The 27,730-nt window shown below is 35.4% G+C and overlaps 1 protein-coding gene across 1 annotated transcript; it reads left to right on the top strand.

Annotated features, from left to right (window-relative positions):
- The first annotated feature begins 415 nt into the window (after positions 1-415).
- LOC137645426 (probable inactive protein kinase DDB_G0270444) lies at positions 416-21,438 on the top strand. Its single transcript, XM_068378233.1, has 6 exons — positions 416-456; positions 4,605-4,753; positions 4,817-4,945; positions 5,495-6,154; positions 13,265-13,316; positions 21,330-21,438. Exons 1-6 carry the CDS (start codon positions 416-418, stop codon positions 21,436-21,438), a joined length of 1,140 nt encoding a protein of 379 aa, XP_068234334.1.
- Positions 21,439-27,730: the final 6,292 nt, after the last annotated feature.

The raw sequence follows: 27,730 nt of genomic DNA, 5'->3' as shown, positions 1-27,730 counted from the left end.
AGTTACTAGAAAAAATCAATGCATTCATAAATAATGAATGTGGTTAAGAACAAAATATATTATGAAATAGAAATTTGAAAAAACGCATCCGTATCCCAAAATAAGTTTACGCTTAATAAATATGCACATACGCATAAGCGTATTATACGCTGTACATTTCTTGGATGGCAAGGTAAAAGACAAAGCTTATAGCATCCCGCTTTTCCAACTAGGGTTTTAGTTTAGGTAGTAGTAGTAGTAGTAATAATAATAATAATAATAATAATAATAATAATAATTATATATATATATATATATATATGTATATATATATATATATATATATATATATATATATATATATATATACATATATATATATATATATATATATTGAGTGGGAAACCTGAACGTGGGTAAAGGATTTAGGTACCCCATGATCAGCAAAGCTGTACTAGTAAGGGACACCCATACTAGGTTGGTTTGCTGTGAGCGATCAGACAAAAATCCACACAGGCCAACCTGGTGATGAAAACTAGCCGAACCACAGACTCGAATGAAGACATGTCTGAGGCCTTTGTCCTGCAGTGGACTAGAAACAGCTGTTTCTAGTCCAGTGCAGGAAAAAGGCCTCATACATGTCATTATTCATATCTGTGGTTGGGCGAGTTTTCATCAGGACGTTGGCCAACTGCGGATTTGTGATGGTAGGAGATTTTCGTCTGACCGCTCCCAGCAAACTTACCTAGTATAGGTAACCCTGACTAGTACAGCTTTGCTGATCATTGCGATACTCAAAACCTTTCACCACGTTAAGGTGTTATCACTCAGAAAGATATAATATATATATATATATATATATATATATGTATATATATATATATATATATATATATGTAAGTTAGAGGAGCTTGACAGCAAACCGGAAAGACTCAAGTAATGCCTACAGTGCATTGCGTGAGGTACACTGAATGTGCTATTCTCCATGGAGTAAATCAAGTGGCATTAGACCTAAGCAAGGACAATAATATCGTTTATATCAAAATAAATTTCCAAAATATATATGATGTTAGATCAAGTCATTATCATTTTGAAAAATTCTGACAATACGAATGAATAAAATTTATAATAACACACACACAACAACAACAACTACAACAAAAACAACAATAAATGCAGCTGTTTCTAGTCCACTGCAGGAGAAACGCCTCAGACATGTCGTTATTCCTTAATTCATGTCTGGGGTTTGGCCATTTTCATCACCACGCTGGCCACTGCGGATTGGTGATGGTGGGAAACTTTAGTCTGATTACTCACAGCAAACCAACCTAGTGTGGGTGGCCCTGACTAAGTACAGCTTGCCGATATGGCGATACACAAAACCTTTCATTACGTTAAGGTATCATAACAACAATACACTCACACACGCACACACACACACACACACACATATATATATTATATATATATACATATACATATACATATATATACATACATACATATATATATATATATATATATAATCTAATTAAGTATGGTTACATTAACCTTTCTTAAACAATGGATAAAGACCTTCAAAATTGATGTTTTATCATATAAATAATTTCAATAGAGAGATTAACTTTATTACATTATATTTTGCTCGTAATTCTTCAAAAGTGATTATTATCAATAACAATATTATTATCAAATGAATACGATTTTCCCTAAAGTACTTCAGCAATTCCTTAATTATGAGTCTTGTCCCAAGAATCGTCATAACGCATGTGCACACGCATGGATACACACACACATAACACACACACACACACACACATATATATATATATATATATATATGCGTGTGTTCTGTTATTCTTTACGACTATCTATTAAATGTAATTTTCGCTATATATATATATATATATATGTATATATATTATATATAGATATATATATAAATGAATATATATATATATATATATATATATAGAGAGAGAGAGAGAGAGAGAGAGAGAGAGAGAGAGAGAGACTAGTTTCTGACTGTATCATTTGAAGGTAAATAATCGCTTAAGTCAAATTAAATACTGACATAACATGACTTGTTATTACTTAAATTGATCAGTTGTAGCAGAAGCGAGACTGAATAATAAGGGTATGAGGACACAAGATAAATTTAAATAACCATCACAAACAGAAACAGACAAACATTATTATATTAAAAATATCCAGACAAGGACGTTTCCAATTGGACGCAAATTACGAAACTTTAAAGATCATTTCAATATCTTTTTAAATTGACCAATCTGAATTTTTTATCAATTAGCTCTCTCTTTGACCAATATTTATCATTGTTTCTTCTTATTCCCCTTCTTCCAATCCCTATCTTTTCCTGTATCCCAATTCTTTCGCTTGAGCTTGGTCGTGGGAATATTGGCTCGCTTTTTCCCTCGGTTAGAGGGGTGGGAGGTGGGGTTGGGGGTAGTAGATCACCTGTCAATCAGCTGGTTTGGGTGGTAATGAAATTACTGCTGTTGCGAAAGAATTGAGATACAGGAAAAGATAGGGATTGAAAGAAGGGGAATAAGAAGCAATGATAAATATTAAACAAAGGAAGAGGAAATGAGTAAGAATTAATTGCCTTCACTTACATCTCTATCTCGGTAAGTAAACCCCACTTTTCGGGGATTAAAAAGTTCAGTGAAAAAGTCACATCGGTCAATTTGAAAAAGATATTAAAATGATGTTCACTGTTTTGTAATTTGCGTCGTATTGAAAACCTTGTCTGGAAATTTCAAAGAATAATAGTGTATGTGTGTGTCTGTCGGTGGTGATTATTTAAATGCATCTTGTGTCTTCATTCCCTCGTTATTTATTATCGCTTCTGCTACAACTGATCAATTTAAGTAATGACAAGACATGTTATGTCAGTATTCAATTTGTCTTAAGGAATTATTTACCTTTGGATAATACAGTCAGCAGCTAGTCTCTCTCTCTCTCTCTCTCTCTCTCTCTCTCTCTATCTCTCTCTCTCTCTCTCTCTCTCTCTCTTTTATATATATATATATATATATATATATATATATATAAACGAGGAGAAGGACAGATAATAGAGATATAAAGAATAACAGAATGGGTCCCTAGTTACCGCAAAACCAACAGAGAAATGAAAAGACGATAGATTGACGAACTAAGGAAATTTGCGGGTATATCGGGCTTAGAAAGACCATAAACAGACGCAAGTGGATAGAAAAGTCCGAGGCCCTTGTTCTGCAGTGGACTAGTAAAGGCTGATATATATTTATATATATATATATGTACATATATATACATATTTAATATATATATATATATATATATATAGTGAGAGAGAGAGAGAGAGAGAGAGAGAGAGAGAGAGAGTATTCTGCCCATATTTCATTTCCGTTTATTCGCAGAAAGTAATGTTCATCTCTCTCTCTCTCTCTCTCTCTCTCTCTCTCTCTCTCTCTCTATATATATATATATATATATAGAGAGAGAGAGAGAGAGAGAGAGAGAGAGAGAGAGAGATGAACATTAATTTCTGCGAATAAACGGAAATGAAATATGAGCAGAATACTCTCTCTCTCTCTCTCTCTCTCTCTCTCTCTCTCTCTCTCTCTTTTACACCGGCCATTAGAATAGGAAAGAATTTCCATAAATGGAGTGAAAAAGAATGAAGAATTTAGGAATGAAAACCTTAGAAAATCAACAAAATCGTTTTCAGTGTAAAATTTCTCCTGTTTTCCGCCTTTGAAGACATTTTGAAGATTCCTACCAGAGAGAGAGAGAGAGAGAGAGAGAGAGAGAGAGAGAGAGATACGGAAGGCAAACATTACATTCTGGGAATGAATGAAGATGAAATAAGAACGCTTCCAGAATGGTCTTCAGAGGGTTAGATTTGCCTCAGAAGCGTCTTAGCTGACAAATGTTACGATTCGCCCAGAAAGAAAACTATGAATAAATCTTTCCTTTTGCTATGTTTTTATAATTCCTTTCTTTATTTCTTTACTTTCTGGATTCTCGGTCGTTCTATTCGTTTATGTATGTATGTATGTATGTATATAAGAAAATTATTATACACTATCTCTCTCTCTCTCTCTCTCTCTCTCTCTCTCTCTCTCTCTCTCTCAGTCCACAACTTGCCTTTTTTTTTAAATAATGCTGAATTCAGGAAAGGTTTCGGTAATCATAAATATGGTTTCTCAAGTTTTCAAAGCATTTGGCGTGAATTTCGAAATGGAGGCAATGAAGAAAGCGGTAAGAATTCTCCTTAACGGAGGATGGCAATGGCGAACAGCTCTGGAGGAAGAGCTGGACTTGTGCGACGCGGCGCGTCAGAATCTGCAGGATTACAGGACCCAAAACAGGATTTGGCGGCGTCTACATTCTGCCCTTGGGTACATCGGTTTATCGAACCTGGTTAGGTACGAGGAACCGAACCTGTCACCCTGCGACGGAACTCTGGTGGGCCTGGCGAGGGACATTGTCGGCGGCGAAGCAGCGGAGAAAGATGAGATTCTCCGTTTGGTCGACCAACATGTCCTCTGGCCGAAGATGGCCTTGCTCTTGGGCACAGCTGCCTTTGGCACTGCTGCCGTCGGAGCATTTTTCTTTTTCAGGTACCTGTGTGGAATAAACAGAAAAGGAGGAGAGACTGTGAGAGATGAAGAGCTTTTGCAGAATCTTCTCCAGGAAATCCGAGAAACTACACAGGAAGATGGTGAATTTCTTCCAGCTGAAGGAGCGCTCCCCGAAGAGCTGGAAGATGGTGAATTTCTTCCAGCTGAAGGAGTGCTCCCCGAAGAGCTGGAAGATGGTGAATTTCTTCCAGCTGAGGGAGTGTTCCCCGAAGAGCTGGAAGATGGTGAATTTCTTCCATTTGAAGCAGCGTTCCCCAAAGAGCTGGAAGATGGTGAATTTCTTCCAGCTGAAGGAGCGTTCCCCGAAGAGCTGGAAGATGGTGAATTTTTTCCAGCTGAGGGAGTGTTCCCCGAAGAGCTGGAAGATGGTGAATTTCTTCCAGCTGAAGGAGCTTTCCAGGATGAACTGGAAGATGAAATCGATCTTCCTGCTGAAGAGGTCGAGGAAGAACTGGAAGATGAAATCGATCTTCCTACTGAAGAAGAGGTCGAGGATGAACTAGAAGATGAAATCGATCTTCCTGCTGAACAAGAGATCGAGGATGAACTGGAAGATGAAATCGATCTTCCTGCTGAAGAAGAGATCGAGGATGAACTGGAAGATGAAATCGATCTTCCTACTGAACAAGAGGTCGAGGATGAACTGGAAGATGAAATCGATATTCCTGTTGAAGAAGAGATCGAGGATGAACTGGAAGATGAAATCGATCTTCCTGCTGAAGAAGAGATCGAGGATGAACTGGAAGATGAAATCGATCTTCCTGCTGAAGAAGAGATCGAGGATGAACTGGAAGATGAAATCGATCTTCCTGCTGAAGAAGAGATCGAAGATGAACTGGAAGATGAAATCGATCTTCCTGCTGAACAAGAGATCGAGGATGAACTGGAAGATGAAATCGATCTTCCTGTTGAAGAAGAGATCGAGGATGAACTGGAAGATGAAATCGATCTTTCTGCTGAACAAGAGATCGAGGATGAACTGGAAGATGAAATCGATCTTCCTGCTGAAGAAGAGGTCGAGGATGAACTGAAAGATGAAATCGATCTTCCTGCTGAACAAGAGGTCGAGGATGAACTAGAAGATGAAATCGATCTTCCTGCAGAAGAAGAGATGGAGGATGAACTGGAAGATGAAATCGATCTTCCTGCTGAAGAAGAGGTCGAGGATGAACTGGAAGATGAAATCGATCTTCCTGCTGAACAAGAGGTCGAGAATGAACTGGAAGATGAAATTGATCTTCCAGTGGAAAAACAGCTAACTGAGCCCGGTCTTCCTCAAAGAGGAGAAGAAGAGGATGTAGAGGAAGAGAAGGAGGAAGAAGAAAATTCTCCTAATCTTGAAGAACGTCGGTCTGAAGACGATTCAAAGGCAGAGAGAAGTGATAAAAAACTCTCAAAGAAAAAGAGGAGAAAAAGAAAGCTCTCAAAGGAAGGGACCAGTAATGGTGAAGTGTCTAAGGATGAAAGCATTAATGGTGGAGTGTCTAAGGAAGAAAGCAGTAATAGTGAAGTGTCTAAGGATGAGACCAGTAATGGTGAAGTGTCTAAGGAAGAGATGAATAACAGAGAGCTATCAAAGAAAGAGAGAAATAATGGAAAGCTCTCAAATAAAAAGAGGAGTAATAAAAAGCTCTCAAAGAGAGAGAGGAGGAAAAGAGAGCTCTCAAAGGCAGAAAGAAAAAATAGCAATCTCTTAAAGGAGCAGAGCAGTAATGAAGAGTTTTCAGAGGAAGAGGAGAGATTGGATTCTGATATATATGAAGTTCCTGTTCATAATTACTATAGTGTGTTGTCCGGTAAAGAGGATATGGACAGAAGTCCTTTGGAGAAGTCGTCACAAAAATCAGAAAGGAAGACTGTAAATAAGAAGAAAAGAGGAAGAGGAGGAAGACGTAATAGAAACTGTAAAAAAAATTAAAAGCCCCAAAAAACAAAAACAAAAAACTGAAAAAACAAAAAAAAAATAATAAAATGCTAAAAAATCTAAAAAATAATACAAAATGGAAAATTAGAAAAAAAGTGGAGTTTTTTGTGAAAAGGTAGTTTAAGTTCACTATTTGGAAAAAAAAAATTCAGGATGTTTAGAATAATTGCCCACCTCGATGGATTTGTGGCTAAACACCTCAGCTTAAATGGTGCTTGGACTAACTGAAAAGGGTGGCTCTGCAGAGGGAAGAAACCTGGCTGATTCTAGTATGCTATGTACTTTGATGGGGTGTACAGGACCTTTGTCAAGTGTACAACATGGTCGGATATCTAGATCTATTCTTTCGGATACCAACCTTCGGGTGGTTCTGGGGAATAATCTAGAAGACCGGCTCTGCAGAGGGATGAAGCTGGGATTCTTCTAGTATGCAGACTAGTTCTTGGAGGTTGGGCCAAAACCATTTTGCTGGGGAAAGAAACTGCATCATCTTTTTGAAGGTGACATTTAAGGTTTGGTGAACAGCAGCACCTTGAATAATATTTAGAAAATAGCAGCAGTAACAGAAGCTGCTAGCAGCAGTAGTAGCAGCAGCAACAATGGAGCTGTAGTATTATTTAACAGCACTGGAGCAGCAGCCCAATTGACTTCTGCTGTACTTGGCTAGCTGGAGTGAGGTAAGTTGGCCGAGACCTATTTCGGTATAAAGGGGCTACCTCTCGCGTGGCGTAAAAACCCGTAAGTTCAAAGCCCAGAACACTGAAATAGGTTTTGATATGCTTCTCTCCTTCATTTAGTCATCTACACAGTATGGCATAGATTATCATAAAAGCTTCATGGTGCACCCATAGATTTTGAATGCTGTCATCAGTCACGATTGACTACTGCTGTAATTGGCCAGCTGAAGTGAGGGAAGTTAGCCGAAACCTACTCTAGTACAAATGGGCTACATTAGGTTAGGTCAGGTTAGGTTAGGTTAGGTTAGCTACCTCTTGCGCGGCGTAAAAACCCGCAAGTTTAGATCCCAGAACACTGAAATGGGTTTTGATATGCTTCTCTCCTTCATTTAGTCAACTACACAGTATGGCACAGATTATCCTAAATGGTGCTTGGAGTAACTGAAAAGGGTAGCTCTGCAGAGGGAAGGAACCTTGCTGATTCTAGTATACTATATACCTTGATGGGGTGTACAGGACCTTTGTCAAGTGTACAACATGGTCGGATATCTAGATCTATTCTTTTGGATACCAACCTTCGTGTGGTTCTGGGGGAATAATCTAGAAGACCGGCTCTGCAGAGGGATGAAGCTGGGATTCTTCTAGTATGCAGACTAGTTCTTGGAGGTTGGGCCAAAACCATTTTGCTGGGGAAAGAAGCTGCATCATCTTTTTGAAGGTGGCATTTATGGTTTGGTGAACAGCAGCATCTTAAATAATATTTAGAAAATAGCAGTAACAGAAGCTGCTAGCAGCAGTAGCAGCAGCAGCAACAATGGAGCAGTAGCATTATTTAGCAGCACTGGAGCAGCAGCCCAATTGACTTCTGTACTTGGCTAGCTGGAGTGAGGTAAGTTGGCCGAGACCTATTTCGTTATGAAGGGGCTACCTCTGGCGCGGCGTAAAAACCCGTAAGTTCAAAGCCCAGAACACTGAAATAGGTTTTGATATGCTTCTCTCCTTCATTTAGTCAACTACACAGTATGGCATCGATTATCATAAATGGTGCTTGGCCTGACTGAAAAGGGTAGCTCTGCAGAGGGAAGGAACCTGGCTGATTCTAGTATGCTATGTACCTTGATGGGGTGTACAGGACCTTTGTCAAGTGTACAACATGGTCGGATATCTAGATCTATTCTTTCGGATACCAACTTTCGGGTGGTTCTGGGGGAATAATCTAAAAGACCGGCTCTGCAGAGGGATGAAGTTGGGATTCTTCTAGTATGCAGACTAGTTCTTGGAGGTTGGGCCAAAACCATATTGCTGGGGAAAGAAGCTGCATCCTCTTTTTGAGGGTGGCATTTAAGATTAGGTGAACAGCAGCAGCACCAAAGAGATTTAGAAAATAGCAGCAATAACAGAAGCTGCTAGCAGCAGCAGCAGCACTAGAGCAGCAGCACAATTGACCACTGCTGAACTTTGCTAGCTGGGGTGAGGGAATTTAGCTGAAACCTATTTTTGTAAAAAGGGGCTACCTCTGGCGCGGCGTAAAAACCCGTAAGTTCAAAGCCCAGAACACTGAAATAGGCTTTAATATGCTTCTCTCCTTCATTTAGTCATCTACACAGTATGGCATAGATTATCATAAAAGCTTCATGGTGCACCCATAGATTTTGAATGCTGTCATCAGTCACGATTGACTACTGCTGTAATTGGCTAGCTGAAGTGAGGGAAGTTAGCCGAAACCTACTCTAGTGCAAATGGGCTACATTAGGTTAGGTCAGGTTAGGTTATGTTAGGTTAGGTTAGGTTAGCTACCTCTTGCGCGGCGTAAAAACCCGCAGGTTTAGAGCCCAGACACTGAAATAGGTTTCAAATGGCCTCTCTCCTTCATTTAGTTAACTGCACTGTATGGCATCGATTATCATAAATGGTGCTTGGACTAACTGAAAAAGGGTAGCTCTGCAGAGGGAAGGAACCTTGCTGATTCTAGTATGCTATGTACCTTGATGGAGTGCACAGGGCTTTGTCAAGTGTACAACATGGTCGGATATCTAGATCTATTCTTTTGGATACCAACCTTTGGGTGGTTCTGGGGGAATAATCTAGAAGATCGGCTCTGCAGAGGGATGAAGTTGGGATTCTTCTAGTATGCAGACTAGTTCTCGGAGGTTGAGGGTGGCATTTATAGTCAGGTGAACAGCAGCACCAACAAAAAGCTTTAGAAAATAGCAGCAGTAACAGAAGCTGTCAGCAACAGTAGCAGCAGCAGCAGCAGCAGCAGTGGAGCAGTAGCACTGGAGCAGCAGCACCATTGACTACTGCTATACTTGTCAAGTTGGAGTGAGGGAAGTTAGCCGAGACCTATTTCGGTATAAAGGGGCTACCTCTGGCGCGGCGTAAAAACCCGTAAGTTCAAAGCCCAGAACACTGAAATAGGTTTCAAATAGCTTCTCTTCTCCATCAATTACCATAAGACATTCTACTGATGAATTTTGAATTGTTAAGATGATTAAAAAAGGGAGGAAGGGAGGGTCGTGGGAACCAAGCCTGCAGAAATGGAAGTGGGCTAAACCCACCTGATGAGCCCTTTAGTCTGGGCGAAACCCTCAGGTACGTCATTTTGGTAGTAGTAGTGGTAATAGTTTGTATGAATGAAATAAATTCTAAATACATTGATGTCTGGTTTCTCTTACCGACCTCGGGATCAAAGCCCCAGGTGAAACCACTTAAAGACAATAGCATCTGACTGGCCTGGATTCGAACTCTGTTCCAGGATCCTTGTATGACAGTGATAATACCATTTAGCCACTCATAAAAGCATCCTGGACCAGAATTCGAATCCCGGCTAGTCAGATGCTGTTGTCTTTAAGTGGTTTCGCCTTGAGCTCTGATCCCGAGGTCAGTAAGAGAATCCAGACATTAATGTATTAAAACATAAGGCTTATTTGAATATATATATATATATATATATATATATATATATATATATATATATATAAATTATATATATATATATATATATATATATATATATATATATATATATATATATATATATATATATATATATATTACAGATGTAATCTTCCTTCAGCAAAAAGATAGAAATATATGGTAGTCCACATAAGTAAAATGAAAAGGTAATGTGTATATGTAGAAATGCCCCACAGTTTCGTCCGCCACTGGGTCTTTCTTAAAACGTTTATTATGAAAAGGTTTTAAGAAGAGGTCCAGTGGCGAACGAAACTGTAGAGCATTTCTACATATACACATTATCTTTTCATTTTCCTTACGTCGACTAACTTATATATATATTTAGTAGCATTGATGTGTTTCTTATAGGAATCCTCCATTTCCTCAGCTTCTTTAAGTTTTCAGGCATAAGCCTTTAGTTTTATAAACGATGATTATTCATTTTCTTCATATCTTATTCACTACAACACTGTTTCGACTAAACTACGTCCTTATCAAGTGATTATAGATTAAAATGAGTTTAAAATTCCTTTTTTATATGAGGTTCAACAAAGATAAAAGGAATTGTAAACGTGTTGATCAATAATCCCTTGATAAAGACATAGTTTTGTCGCAACAGTCCTGTAGTGAATAGAATGAATTAAGAAAAATAGTCACAGTTTCTTTGAACTAGGCTCACTCCCGCGAATCTGAAGAAGCTGAGGAAATACGAGGATTCCTGTTGGGGACACATTGACGCCACTGAGGCAATCGCTTTTAATAGAAATTGCACACACACACACACGCACATATATATATATATATATATATATATATATATATATATATATATATATATATATATATATATATAATGAATAGACAACGTCTGAAACGCGTCCAGAAATCGAAGACAGCTTCTTCTGCAGATAGTTTTGAGGATAACAGCAGAAATACATTTACTTTTTTCCATTTATTGTTTGGTGTCGCCAGTCGACACGTAAATATATGGAGAAAAATGAATATATTTCTGCTGTTATCCTCAAAACTATCTGCAGGAGAAGCTGTCTTCGATTTTTGGGATGCCTTTGAGATGCTGTCTATTCATTATAAATGTAGAGTAACGTGCCCAATTAACAGGAACACACCCACACACACATACACATACATATATATATATATATATATATATATATATATATATATATATATATATATATATATATATATACATGTATATATATACAGTATATATATATATATATATATATATATATATATATATATATATATGTATATATATACAGTATATATATATATAATATATATATATATATATATATATATATATATATATATATATATATATATATATATATATATATATATATATAATGTGTGTGTATATATATATATATATATATATATATATATATATATATATATATATATAAATACGTATGTGGGTGTATATACAACAAATGCAGCAGTTTATAGTCCACTGCAGGACCAAGGCCTCAAACATTTCCTTAATTATGTCTGAGGTTTGGCCCCTTTTATCATCATGATGACAACTGCAGACTGGTGATGGTGGGAGAATTTAGCCTGATTACTCAAAACCTAGTATGGGTGGCCTTGACTAGTACGCATTTGCTGATCATGGCGATACGCAAACCCTTTCACCCTGTTAAGGTCTCCCCTCTCAGAAAGGGATCCCTTGATAAAAACTGGTCTAAATGACTGACATCATCCTTCTTAGGGTAAATCGACTGATGAAATCATTTGTGGCAGATTTGGAAAAGGCGATAGTATTAGAAACAAAACAAAGCCTTAAGTGAACCTCTGGCTGTGATATCTTTATTTTCTCGTATGTCTGCGATCTCGACAATTAACTTTATTGTGTTTGAATTACTAGTGTCAATGTAAGTTTCTAAGTATAATACCATTTATGAGTTTGAAAGCTTTTGGCATTCCATTGTTAATATAATTGTCGAGCATAGTCCCATTTATTGTGTGAATTATTTTAAGTAAACTAAGTGTTAATTCGGTATAATCGCTATTTTGTCACTCGGACGATTATTAATCCTAAACTTTTATTTAACCTGTTGTTAATGATATTAATATTATTTATGTGTATTAATCTGTTGATTAAAACCAATTAGATAATATAGCCTCGAGTTCTGCCTGTAATCAGCACCTTAGCGTCTTTTGTATTTCCTTAATTGAATACAGTCCTTTTAAGATTTCTCCAGATTTAGCACGTGTGAGTTTGGATCGAGATGGGAAAATTTATATTGTATAATATATGTAAAGTAAAACCTGCTTGATACCACTGTATTGCACCAAGTTATTTTTGTTTTTTGTTTTTGTAAAAAAAAAATAGAATTATATTTTTGTAAGCCATCCTTATTATTTACTCTTTAGACTTTTTTTATGTATAACTAACTGTGTTACCACCTCGAGCCTGATTATTATTATTCCTAAAACTATATAAGTCGTATGCGTAAAAAAACTCAGTATTTCAAATAATTGATTTTTCTGATAGATTTTCGAACTCGAGCAGCAAAAACAGGTTAAGCTTTCCATATTTAATGGTCCATCCGTTCCCATGTGGAGAGGGTAGATTAGTGTTATTCAAAAGAGCTGTCTTCCAGATAAAGGTTTGGTAGTTACTGCACGTGAGATGAAAAGAAAGAGCATCTTCGGTTGATGGTAAAGTTTGTATGGAGGACTTCCCCTTCATAAACACCTTCAGCCTAACCTCATTCATGGACCCATAATGTCCATAGTCGAACAGGTGGTAAACAAAATTTTCTGCACCCTTTCTTGCATCTTCACTGCTATCTGCTGAACTGTCAGTTTCTTGTAGTAAGTTTGTTTCCTTTGAAAAATTGCTTTCCAGAAGGAACGTTTTTCTTTACCCGAGAACTGGATTGTTGTATCGCAACCAGTTACTGCATAGAATGCCATTAGATTCCCAATTACTAATGGGGCCAGATTGAATGTATGTAGGAGTTTTTGAAGTGCCTCAATAAATCCAAATCTCTGGAGACATTTCAGATCTCGAGCCAAGTGCTAATACCAAAACATCTGTATTTTGACAGCTGATGACCACGTTATTTTGACAGCTGATGACCACGTGTTGATACCCATAATGTAAAACATCCTTAGCATATAGAATAATCCTAGTGTCTCCTTCTTCTGTGGTGCTGATTAAGTGGGAAAGGTCTCGTGATGGTGATAACCACACCATTCTAATATCATTGAAGCTCCCTCCATGTACAGTACCAACTCACGTTCCAAAAGAAGCCCAGAACAGTTCTTTAATTCATTTGATATGAAAGCAGGCAATTCAGACTTATTAGATGTGTAAATATTATATGTAGATTAAATCTATCCCTATTATTTTACAGGACCTGTGAGAAAGGTTTATTTTTACCTAATGGATATTGATGATAAGATGAAAACACCAAAATGATTTGTAACTCAAAGATGTCGTTGTATTCTCATAACTTATTATCGTTTCCATCTTTGCTTATTGTTGGATATGGTTTAGCCTTCGACAATCTGGATTCTATCATGAACTTTTGAGAAAACGTCGCACATAAGAAAAAACAGGAGAGACTATTTTCAACCATCGCTGGGTTAAGATTTCTTCTGTGGAGACCTTCCGTGACTCAGCCTATTAATTTCTTTTGCAACTCGGCTAGAATTTAGAGGAAGACAAGAAATTCTTGGAAGATCGAATACTATCAGAAGCTGTGTTCCTGATTATCATTTTTTATATGTGAAACTGCATTTTAGAAATTCTGATGTTGTCCTTTCGAAAATTCCATGTTTCCTGTTGTCATCTGCGTCTCGCATTATAGAAACATAAATCTAAGGCCTGTATAACATTACGATGAATTTCTGTAAATTGTTATCCATAGGGTGAACTATGAATATTTTATGATTCCTGAGAATGCTGTAAATTCTTTTATTTAGACTTAAATATAGTTCTTGTTATGTTTCCTGGTGGCTATTATGTTCTTACACTGTTAATGCTTGATATTTTTCATACTGTATCAATTATTAAAGGGATAAAACATTAAAGTGAATTTAACGTAATCTACGCTGTGTAATAGCTGAATATAACAGTAGCTCATGAACTTTGTCCATCTATGAGACAATTAGACAGTGCAAGAGTTTATTTTCCAACTGATAGATTGCGAGCTTCTGACTCGATTTGCTTGTTCTCCCTTCTTTATCGATGTCAACTCTTGAGTAACCAGATTTGAACTTAGCCAAAATGTCTAGATACTGAAATGTTCTTGCATGTTCTGGTTTAGCAATTGGCTGAATCATCAACCAGATGGGAAGTTTTACTGCTGCTGATGGGAAGTTTTTGTTTCACTTCATTAGATTCTGTGAGGATGTCAGCCAGATCAGCCCTGGCTATCGAAATCAAATTTTGATTTGTGCTTGCTAGTACCAAAAGTAATTTTCAATTCCACACACAAATTCTGAAAATATCACCTTATGCCTTCACAATAGAGACAGCATCCTTGTTGACTAGAACAGTTGTTTTGTACATAGTTGCCATGGTCTTGACCTTGATGTGTACAATTCTGGAGTAAAAGCCATTGTCCTGTTCATAAAGACAAGATTTTATAAATTCAGTTACCAATTTCTGCCCATTGCCCACTGCAGACAGAATAACTGAAGCCATTTCATAAGGAAAGATGTCATTGTTTGACAAGTTCATCAGTTCATATGTTAAATGCAACAAGACCTGAAACCTCTCAAAAATTTTCAACAACTTTCTGACATCGTTTATCTTCAAACCAGCATCCCCATGAGTCCAGTCGTCATTTTTATTCATCATGCTGTTGGCCAAAGAAACTCAAGGTATCATCTGGAATTCTGGCACACATGTTATTTGTCAAACACCATCTATATCTTGCAGAATATATGTATGTGATCCCTACAATACCGCCACTCTCTTAAGCAATCTGGTTGACACGCTCTGGTACTTTCGTTGGGAGAGATCATATTAGCCAGGTACAGTAGGCTTCATCGAGCGTAATTAGTGTGATCATAATTGGCAATCTAAGACAACATTTTTGAGAAAAGTTCCATATGAAGGGCCCAGTTGCCTTTACTGAACACTTTAGTGAATCCCATCAAAATGGAAACCGTCTCCATATTCTATCGCAAAAAGTTGAGCGTTGGGCGAGTCAGCACTTGTTCATCAAACTCCTCAAGTAGATCAAGTTCACTAGATGTAACTCTAACCAGGGCATAAAAAGAGTTACTGACATCATTTTTGGTTGTAAACTTTTCCAAAACATTGTCAATGACTACCAACAGGTTTTCATCCTCTGTCTTAACGTTTCTCACAGCCTGATCCAGGAACTTGGGTCAGAGTATTTTCCAGAGTGCTTCATGTGTTAGTTTGGGTCCACGAATAGCCTTATTGCAAGCATGCCCTGTTAGCATGTGCAAGGTTGTGTTTTCAACATGAGCACCACTCTCAGCCGATACATTTCTTAACCCCAAACAATCTCTGTGTTGACCAATAGCTCTCATAATTATTCATGGCAGTGTGGAAGCCCCCTAGTCGAACATGACAGCTTTGAATCTATTTTTTAATTCCAAAGCAGACTCCTTTGGTTTACAATATAAGGCTTGATCAAATGAAATTACGTTGTATGGGTGGCAAGAGGAATGCATATAGTAATTTTCCTGAGACTGACATAGACATAAAGATATATCTTGACACAAAATCTAGTCGCTGGTCAAGAAAATGTAAAACAAATGTATTCAAAAGGAATGCTTTGAAAATATTGTTTTGTGTAGCACGGTCTGTCCCAGAAAAGTCGAGCTGTGCAACCCTCCAGCATTTTGGCCCATATTACCCTAGGCTGTTATAACTTGGTAAAAACTGCCTTTGTATGTCTCCTATTTCCATATCATAAATATACTGAATATAAGAAGTTTCCACATTTTAAGAGTATTTCTTAGCGGAAAGCGTAATTTGGGGGAGGTAAAGGGTCAAAGGGGGCCAAGAACCCAATTATCCCCTGTCACTGGAAAATTACAATATTTGACAAAATGATATCTTAGTACATACTATAAACTTCAATTACGATATGGTTTGCTCGTTTACTGCAATGTGAAAGGCTGATTTCACACAAAAAGTGTTAATACACGATTATAAGGACAAATCAAAGGTGGCATCCAGCTAATGGTAATGCTCAGCCCTACGGTCTAAAGATCTTGTATAAATCCATAAAATAAAACATTAATCAGTTAAGAAATGTTTCATATATATATATATATATATATATATATATATATATATATATATATATATATATATATATATATATATATATATAAGAGAGAGAGAAAAAAGCGAGAATTATTAGTTAGAATTGAACTATAAATGCGACAGAACGACCCATAACGGACTAATATCGACATTTGTATTGACTGTAACACTAGATTTTAAGAATTTCTCCACGGTAAAGATCACGTTGAAGATTTCTCTCTCTCTCTCTCTCTCTCTCTCTCTCTCTCTCTCTCTCTCTCTCTCTCTCTCTCTCTCTCTCTCTCCATTCATAATCTGTAATCTGAATGCTTTTTTTTAAGATATACGGACTAATACAAGAGCATCCCAGAGTAAAACAATGAAAACACCATTAGGGGATATTCAGCTCAGGTTTCTGTAGGAGTGTTGAAAAAAGAAAAAAGTATTAATTCGCACTTGTATCAACATTTGGCCGCCATATGCTTACTCTACAGTAAATGATTCTCTTTCATTGTGGGTTCCCCCTCATGGGACGGCCGTGCTGCTTCTCTCATTGCTTGTACTATTGCTGCAACAAGTGGCTCCTCTTATTCTTTTTCTTTATCTTTTAGAGATGATTACTTTTTTTTTTTTTTTTTTTTTTTTTTTTTTTGCGAACGAATGTTAATTGTGGTTCAGTATAACATCCAATATTATTTACTACTTCTTTGGGAACTAGCGGCTGCTAGCAGGTTTGCAGAGATTTTGAGGCGTTAATAATCTTTATTTCTAAATTGAAGCCGTCTGCTTCGCAGTGTTGTTAGATACTTAATATTGAGGGGCTGCAATACAACTTTAAAAGGTTCCGTGAACCATTGCGAAATTGGTTTTGGTTCACTTATCTTATATACTGTTTGTGTAGGTAAAAGTGTGACTTTTATGACTATATCAATTTATTTATAAATCTATCAATACTCTCGCCTTTATAAAAGCATTCATGACAGAAAACTTTTCTTTTGCAAATACGAACAGAGTTCAGATTCACTAATATACACACATACATACATACATATATATATATATATATATATATATATATATATATATATATATATATATATATATATATATATATATATATATATATACACACAGTATATGAGTTTCTGTTTTTGTGAGCATGCGTGTGCGTAACTGGATTATAACTGAAAAATAATTTATTTGTTTGAAGTTATATCCCTTTCACAAGTCCATCTCTAAAAATGATGATAATTACACTTCGACACAGACTTCCAGCAATGTTTTGTGAAACAATGAAGATTAAAGAATCACAATTTCTTGTCCGGTAATAAACTCTCTCTCTCTCTCTCTCTCTCTCTCTCTCTCTCTCTCTCTCTCTCTCTCTCTCTCTCTCTCTCTCTCTCTCTCTGTAAATGTTACAGATTACCATGCGAACTGGAACGTACTGTGCATATTCTGTTAAATACGATGTGACCGAATAGTTATTTTATATGGTTGATTCATGATTCACATGGACGTGGTCTTAGGGTCGGCAACTTTATCACGAAAATGAATGTATGAATGAAAAGATTCGAATATGGATGATGAAAGGCTGTAGTCTTTACGTGGGTAATGGGTTACATTCACGTGAATGACATGTGTGTGTATATATATATATATATATATATATATATATATATATATATATATATATATATATATATAATATTATATATATGTATATATTTATATATATATATATGTATATATATATATATATATATATATATATATATATATATATATATATATATATATATATATGAAACGTGTGTGTATGTTTACGTGTTTTATGTATGCATACACAAATATATATTTGTGTATGTTTATGTTTGTATTTGTGTGCATATATTCCAAATTTTACGCCACTGATAACCTAGTAATATTGAGGTATCCTAACTTTAAAATAACTTACACCCAAATGGATTTATATTACTATAACTACCCTGAATAAAATTCATATCTATCTCTCTTGGGGTTGGTTGGTGAATGTTACCATACGTCCAACACCAGAAGGTATAGGTTCGAAACCTGATCTGGGTAGTTATTTTATAGGTAATGTGAATTCGAAATAAATGTGTTAAATAATATTCAAGGCCATAAAGATGTAGTGGAAAACTGACAACCTGTCATGTGTGTAATTATGTTTTGATACATGCGTCGTTAATCATTAGTCTCGTTTGGGAGGCCTATAGCTGTCGTTTCTGTTTCACTTTGATTATTCATTCTTATATAATATGATCAATTGATGTCAGTTATCAAGAAAGTTTGTCAGTAAAAGGAAGAGAATTAAAAGAAAGAAGTAAACTGAGAATAATTGGTATGAAGGATAAAAAGGGAAAATCTGTATTGAAAAGTGCAAGCAGTGTAAACTTGACTAATGCTTACTTGCCACAGAAATCCTTGTAACTGAGGTCTAACAATGACTGGCATTATGGGTGTTCTAGATTATCATAGGTTATTGAGAGAGAGAGAGAGAGAGAGAGAGAGAGAGAGAGAGAGAGAGAGAGAGAGAGAGAGAGAGAGAGAGAGAGAGAATGTAAACTTGAAAAGATGTGTTAATTCATGCAAATATCTCTCATATATATGTATGCACTGTAGTAAATAATTTGATTTACACCTATACACACACACACACACACACACACACATATATATATATATATATATATATATATATATATATATATATATATATATGTATGTATATATATATATATATATATATATATATATATATATATATATATACATATATATATATATATATATATATATATATATATATATATATATATATATATATATATATATTATGAATGGGTGCGATTCAGGGGAACAGCATAAGCTACCATTTTAATCTCGTTGTTCTGTTATGTTACCTTGTTACATAAGCATCCTAGCTAAGTGGATAGGGGGCTTGATCGGTAATCATATTTATGTAAGGTCAGTCTTTAGTCTAGGGCATTATTCTACTTGAACATTGTCACTGTCCTGTCTTCTGCCATTCGTGAATGACCTTTAGAATTGGACCTTGAAGTTATTGTTTTCTGGGATTCGGCTGTGTCTGTCTGTACCATGGAAAGTTCCTCTTAATGAGTACAATTATAAGGAACTTTTTAAACTTGACATTTAAGGTATCAGTTTTTAGATGAAAGGTAAAAGTAAAGTCAAAGATGTTGAACAGCTAAGTAGGAATTTACGAATTTATGAAAAGTAAAAGGCAGAAAGGGATGCACCTGTGACCGAAAAGTCTCCCGAAAGAAATAACATTATCCTGTATAATTTGTCTCGACAGGGGAGTATCTCAATTACATGTTTCTGGCGTCACAAGAACTAAGGTTATCGATTCTGTTCTACGGTAGAGAAAGGGGGATTTTCCTTATTCGAATTTCTAACCTTCACTTTTTTTCCCTAACTCGTAAAGGAAAAGAATAAAATCTTCCTCTCTACGGTCACTTGACACAGTTGATGGGGCTGCCATCGAATGCGGTAGGTTCACTCACCCGTGAATTCCGAATCTCAAGGGATGGAGAAGAGAAAGCTGGCTATGGGAAATTTTTAGGCCTGTTATAGAAATTTGTCCTTAAGCCAGAAAAAATGTATGTTATATTTTGATTCTAATTTTGTAAGTTTTTCTCCCCCTTTTTACTTTATTAAAGGCTTTATATATATATATATATATATATATATATATATATATATATATATATATATATATATTTATATATATATATATTTATATATATATAAATATATATATATATATATATATATATATATATATATATATATATATATGTGTGTGTGTGTGTGTGTGTGTGTGTGTGTGTGTTCCGAATTTTTATAATACATAATTTTTCATAATTTCTTCTCCAGGCAGATTCTCTCTCTCTCTCTCTCTCTCTCTCTCTCTCTCTCTCTCTCTCTCTCTCTCTCTCTCTCTCTCTCTCTCTCTCTCTCTCTCTGTTGTTGAAATACATTGAGATTTTCAGGCTCTGGTGTTCTGAGTTTTCATAATACATAAACTATTCATAAGTTTTTCTCCACGCGAATTAGTATTAGATTTTGGTAAATGTCTAGTCAGTGCAAAGTTCAATAAATGTTTCCGAATGATTAAATGTTTAAGTTTCTCTTAGTTTTATATATGTAGTTTTTATTTTCATGCTTAAAATGATATTGATATTAGAATTTTAGGATTTATTCAAGGAATTCAAGCCAGCTAACTAGGGTTTCATAAACCGTGCAGTGTTCCCTCGGTCCCAAGCTACACTTGCTTTTATAATTTTATATCCATCTACATGACCTCCTTTCGTGCTTCCATTCTTCCATTTTGCTGTCCGACCTCTTCTAACATTTACCTCATAGTCTAATTTTGGGTATTACCCTAGATGCACTTTGGCACTGAATGGCCACATAGGCCCCAGCGCCAGGCTATGTATCCCAAATCTATGAATCCATCGCTGTTTAATCCTATCTAAAATAAATTTTTAACAATTAGTACGATTTTTCATTAATTTTAGAATCTTAAAGCTTTCTTTTGATAGAGTATGCTATGTCTTTTATTGTATATACAACGTTGACATTTTTTTATTCTTTGCTTTGCAGTCAGACACCTGCAAATAAATATAGAAAAAGAAAAAAAATAATAATTGACATCCACAACATTCCCCCATCGTCACCATTCGGTTCTTTATCCCGTATTTAGATGAGGTGAACAGCAAAAAGAAAAATATATTACTTAAGAACACCTATAAAAACAACGGCATTAAGAACAACGAAACTTTTCTCCATTCATACCTGTTCATTTTGAAAGTGAGCTCTGTTTTGTCAAACAGGAGTATGCTTTATGCCTCCACCCGCTATGAAGGAGCCTTTTCAATATGCATGGACAATGGACCCCTGGTTATGGCTGCAGCTGAGGATTCAGAATATCCGAAGGAATAAACATTGTCAGGTCTTATACAAACAACTTCCTCATCGGGGTGAGTTTGGGTCTGGTAGGTGGGAGGGAGGTAGAGGATGAGTCAGTGATGATCATGGGAGGTTATCCTGTGGGTGAGGTGGGGTGGAAGGAATGATACACAAACGAAAGGCAATCGCTCAATGGTTTGTTTACATTTGGTTGAGACTTTCTAGGTTTCTTCCAATTCGTATGTTCCTTTCTTTTCGTTCTTAAGGCGTTGGCGTGCAATTATGAATGCCATTACACTTCACAATTTGACACAATGACTTACGTTTTCGTCAATAAATGTTGTCTGTAAACTGTTTCACTGAGTAAACACAGATTCATTCAATGCCGCTGACTGATAAAAGTACTTTTCTGAATTGAATTATATATGGGAAACATAAAGAGGGGATAACTCATGTATTCAATAATATTGTATGAGTTTGTTTACCATTGACCAAATCTGTATAGTGTCATTATTTCGATAAATATCTAAATTGCACTCTACCCTAGAATATGAGGCTAATATATATTTTAATTTCCAGTGAAAACTAAATTCGCTATAAGAAATGGACGAGTGACATCTATTTTTTACTATTCTTTCTCTATGACTAATGAAGGCTGTAGTATATTAACCAAGTTACTAAAATATGAATGCTATTTCGTTTTCTAAGAGGCTGATTATGGGTTACTGCGCATAGTAGTTTGCATTGGCTTTTGAGAGCTTTCGAATATTTTACATGAGTTCCTTGATGTTATTTTACAAGAGCAATTTTTCCCATCCACTTCAGTTCTAGCATGACTAAAAGTCGTCTCCTAAAGAGGAATTCAATCTATTTTGAAGTTTGGTGTAATTTCATCTATTTCGGTCACTGAAAATATTTAAAACAGTTTTCAGTATATAGCCATAATGGCCCATGTTAAAGTTAGAAATATCCCAGGAATGATAACCCACATCATTAGTTTGTGTTGCTCATCCATGTACCACTTTTGAGAACAAAGAACAAGAGCAGTGCGAAAATGTTTGTTTGTGAGCAAAGCGTGTCATATTATTATTATTATTATTATTGTTATTATTATTATTACTTGCTAAGCTACAACCCTAGTTGGAAAAGAAGGATGCTATAAGCCCAGTGGCCCCAACAGAGAAAATAGCCCAGTGAGGAAAGGAAACAAGGAAAAAAAATATTTTAAGAACAGTATATAACAACATTAAAATAAATATTTTCTACATAAACTATAAAAACTTTAATAAAACAATCAGAAGAGAAATTAGATTGAATAGTGTGCTCGAGTGTACCCTCAAGCAAGAGAACTCTAACCCAAGACATTGTAAGACCATGGCACTACCCAAGACTAGAGAACACTGGTTTGGTTTTGGAGTGTCCATCTCCTAGAAGAGCTGCTTACCATAGCTAAAGAGTCTCTTCTGCCCTTACCAAGAGGAAAGTAGCCACTGAAAAATTACAGTGCAGTAGGTAACCCCTTGGGTAAAGAATTGTTTGGTAATCTCAGTGTTGTCAGGTGTATGAGGACAGAGGAGAATATGTAAAGAATAGGCCAGACTATTCGGGTATGTGTAGCCAAAGGGAAAATGAACCGTAACCAGGGAGAAGGATCCAATGAAGTATTGTCTGGCTAGTCAAGGACCAGAACCATTGAGGAACGGGATATAAATTACAAGGGACTATTATACTTAATAGTGACCCACACATATGCCTGGCACAGCGTATCCATGCACCCCTTACCAGAACAGAGAAGCAGTGAGATGGTGTCTATTTTCAAGTGAAGTGAACCACGTTTGGGCAAAAACCATTTACGGAAAGGGATATAGATTACAGGTAATTATGATCCTTTTAATAGTGACCCACACAAATGGCGTGCTCAGCACATCCATGTACCAGTGAGATGATGTTAATTGCGAGCAAAGCGAGCTACAATGGAATAAAAGCCATTTAAGGAACGTGATCTAGATTACAGATAATTATGATACTCTGATAGTGACTCACGCGGATGGTGTGCTTAGCATATTAATGTACTGCTTACCTGAACAGAAGAGCAGTAAGATCATCTTTACTTGACAGTAAAACGAGTCAAGACAGAGAAAAAAAAACATTCGAGCCCCTTGATGTGAATCTTAGGGATTATGATACTTTAAAATTCACGCCACTTACATGAAGCATATATTTTCCAACTGGCTATCTTATTTTATAACACATAATCTGACAATTACTACTGCTGCAAATATTTTTTTATATATTTTTTTTTTTTTATATTCAAATCCATGGTTTACCACAGGGGTCCCCCATAATTTTTATTATAGAGGTTAGCAAGACCCGTACAGTAGATGGGTAATTTGCCCCAATATTTATGGTGAGATATGCATAAAACACAAGAATACAAGTAGGTAAAGATATAGTTCATGTATTTGGCCAGAAAATGAAATATATATTTACTGAATATAAATGATATCAATAATTATTAATCTACCCTAGTAGGAGAATATACATGTGTGTTGTGTACGATTCTATGTAGAAAATTGGGTCTTATAGTTGACATTGATAATAGGCCTTCTCTTAGTAGCCCTCCACTGTAATGGGGCAGCTACACTAGCGAGGCATAATGTATCTTTACCGAGGATAATAATGGTAAAAAGAGAAGGAAAGGATACTTGTTTATCATTTTCTATTTTATTTTGCAAATTTTATCGGTGTTGGTGTTTTAATGAGATGCATTTTCGTGTTTAAAACAATTCAATGTTAATCTTTATTGGTTTTCACCTGTGCAGAACTTCACTTTATTTTGTAGCAATGGCTATTGCTGTATATTAGATAAAATTGCTTTTAATATCTATCATAGGTTTTTAAATTCATTTGAAAAGGATACTTTTCCTTGAAATATTTGCTTTACAGCATAGGAAGCAACTAAGTTTGAACTGGCTTGCTAGAACAAGCTATGAGTGGAGCCAAATGTTTCCAATTTAATTAACTTCACAGCGTTAACACGTGAATTGGTACGAAGTAGAACACAACCACTTCTGACGGTGCCGGTGTAAACTCTTGTTTCATATGAGTTTCCAACCACTTATATTCCCTTGTCAGCATATAGATATTGCTTCGTTTGTCTGCAAATTTTAGTTACTCTTAACAGCGCATGAATGATGAATGTGTGGTGCCCCCCTTCTCTCGATGCCCTAAGAACGTGCTTATTTTGCTTGATGGTTAATCCAGCCCTGATTCTGCAGTTTCCCATCTACCACCATTGTTTACATAGAAGATGCCCCTATCTCTCCCCTTAATGTAGCAATAGCTGTATTCTTCTGGGCACCCAATATTTTCTTATGTACCCTATTTTCAATATTTTTTAGCTTTTCTATATTCGTTTCTTTTATATTATATTTGTACCATTGAGAATATATGGCATTGAAATGCTCCTTCAAAATGTTTTTTACTTTTTCGATAAGTACTTTATAGCATCTTTTCTCCATAAATGCATCAATAGGTTTGTATTGGTTAACACCTAAATAGGTTATATTTTTCACTACTTTAATCTTCTCAATGTGATTATGTTGATCCTTCAATGTTACCACACTTTATTTTTCTTCTTTGCATACCCGTAACAGGAATCAAATGCGCAATGCACATTATGAAGTATTCGCTGTTTTATTACGTAACATACTTTTAGTGTTGCATAATTGAGTTTCACAAGGGCTGGTTTATTGGTGTTCATTAGCAGAACGGGGCTAAAATAAGAATTTCATTGAGAATACACGAGGTTCAATAATTGTTTTTATTTCATATTCATCTTTAGCTAAAGAAAAGATAAGCCAGGGCATACATTGTGTACAAAGAAAACGTTCTTACTCGCGTATATCATAGAAAATGGTCTTGATCGTATATACAGTGTCAATATCAAAATAAGGTGTGTCACAATGAAGCCATCATAAATATTTAGAACCTTATTAATCTCTACCATGTAAATATATGGTTAACAAGTTTGAAATGACTCGATCCTTTTATTTACAAGTTTCCATTTCAATCCTTCTATGCGTCTAAAGGTTACGGTTTGTTATTCAGTATGGCAAGGAAACCATATAACAACCTCTTGCATACGATGACCTACAGTGACATGACGCATAGTTTACCTTTATTTTTTTCCCTGTTCGTATTGTTTACATAATTTCCATGTAATGTTGGAGAAAACTTCTCTTGCGCATTAATATGACGATGGTACTGTAGAAGTTGGTTTAAGGTAGATTTGGATCGGTCGTTTTTATGTAAGTTGCCAATCATTTCTATTTACTTAATTTTGTCATATAATTTGCGTTAAGAAAAGTGTTATTAACGTAATTGAATGTGAAAATTATTTTTTAGTCTCTCAGTTTGAAATTCCCTATTGCCCTATCCTAATGCTGAAAGACGCAACTTTTTAATCAGTTTAACCTGAAATATAGTTTTCACAGAAATCTTGTTATAACAATACTTATTCTTATCGTAATGTTCCAAAGCAAAGTTAAGTTTTAACCATGTTGAAACAAGTGTAATCTTGGCCTGGAAACGCTTCATTAAAATTTCTTAATGTTTATTATAAAGACAATTACTTGGAATCCCCCCCCCCCCCGACTCTAAAATATCAATGCCAATAATTACTTTCTAATAAAACAATAGGAAAGTAAAAATTCTTCATCATTAATCTGGTTCTCGGTAATTAGTGTGCGTTCAGCTGTTAATTTGCAGCAAACTGAATATTAGTTATTTTGCAACACTACCCAATACATTGACGTAATTAGTTTTAAGTTAGGCTCCTATAACATTTCGTTCTCACATATGTTTGGTTTACGTGTTTTGCTTATAATTTACAGCTAGCATTTTTTTCAGCATTCAGTATTTATTTTAGTATCTTTTTTTTTATTATTCATTCGTTACTGTGCTCTTAATTTTTCACTTGCTTAGTCACTTATTTTACTCCATTGAAAGTCCTTTTTAAATCCAATGCCCAATTTATCTTTCATTTCCTCTTGGTTGTCTGTTCCCTCACTAATATTTTTTCTTATTCTTTTTCATTGGTCTTGACTCAGTTTTCAACTAAATTTGCTTTATCGGTAGGCATAATAAAAAAAGTATTCTTCTTGTGTCTGGCAGTCTTTGTGAAGTGATTGAAATATTTTCCATACTTCACTTTTGTTTACTCTTTTTTAACAAAAATTAGTTTCTTTTACGGTAAAATGGAAAATTATTATTATTATTGTTATTATTATTATGATTATTATTATTATTGTTATTATTATTATGATTATTATTATTATTATTATTATTATTATTTGCTAACCCACAACCTTAGTTGGAAAAGCAGGATGGTATAAGTCCAAGGGCTCCAACAGGGAAAATAGCCCAGTGAGGAAAAGAAACAAATAAACTACAAGAGAAGTAATTAACAACTAAAATAAGATATTTCAAAAGCATTAACATCATTAAAATAAATTTTTCATGCACTAACTATAAATACTTAAAAAAACAAGGAAGAGAAATAAGATATTAAGAAATATAGAGGTATCTATGGAAGGTAAAGTGCTCTGCGACAGTATTATTATTATCACGTACTAAAAAAGAAGCAACTGATACTGCGTAACACGAATTATTAGGGTGGGATATTATCTGTGTACTCATGAGAAGCAGAGGTATGCTGGCACAGTGAATGTATTGTATTATTTGTTTAAACAAGCTCTTCGGCAAACAAAATTTTTAAAATTTACATATATAACCCTACATCCATTGTTATACTAACAAATTGCCCATCTCCCATGATTTCAGTTTGTTTATGAAACAATTAGTTTATTTTTTCATACACAGCACTAATAGGAATCTTTTTTATGCTTTTTTTTTTCTCCTTAATTCATTATTTAGTTATTTTCTTCTATATATGGACCAAAGGATCGTCGTTACCTAGTCAAGAAAAGACATATAGACTTATGGATGTTTCTCGAATAAGAAAGATGGCTGTGAAATATTTATTTTGCTTTAACTGAAAGTCTGGTAAGTATTAAGATAAGTAGGAATACCCGTTCCTCCTATTTTACCTCTACTGTATGTATGCAAGTATGGGCATGCTTTTTAATTTGTTTGAAAGAGCTTGTATTTTTTGCGTACTGCAAGTAAATTTCCGAGGATGAAAATACATATGTGTAATGTCCCTGTCTAGCGATCTGTCGGTCTGGGGTTCGAGACCCTTTCAAGCTCGATAGTTTCTTGTAGTGTCTGCAACCTCACCATCCTTGTGAGCTAAGGATGGGGC

The sequence above is a fragment of the Palaemon carinicauda genome, chromosome 8 (assembly GCF_036898095.1).
Source record: "Palaemon carinicauda isolate YSFRI2023 chromosome 8, ASM3689809v2, whole genome shotgun sequence".
Lineage (NCBI taxonomy): Eukaryota > Metazoa > Arthropoda > Malacostraca > Decapoda > Palaemonidae > Palaemon > Palaemon carinicauda.
This window is presented reverse-complemented; position numbering and strand designations above follow the sequence as displayed.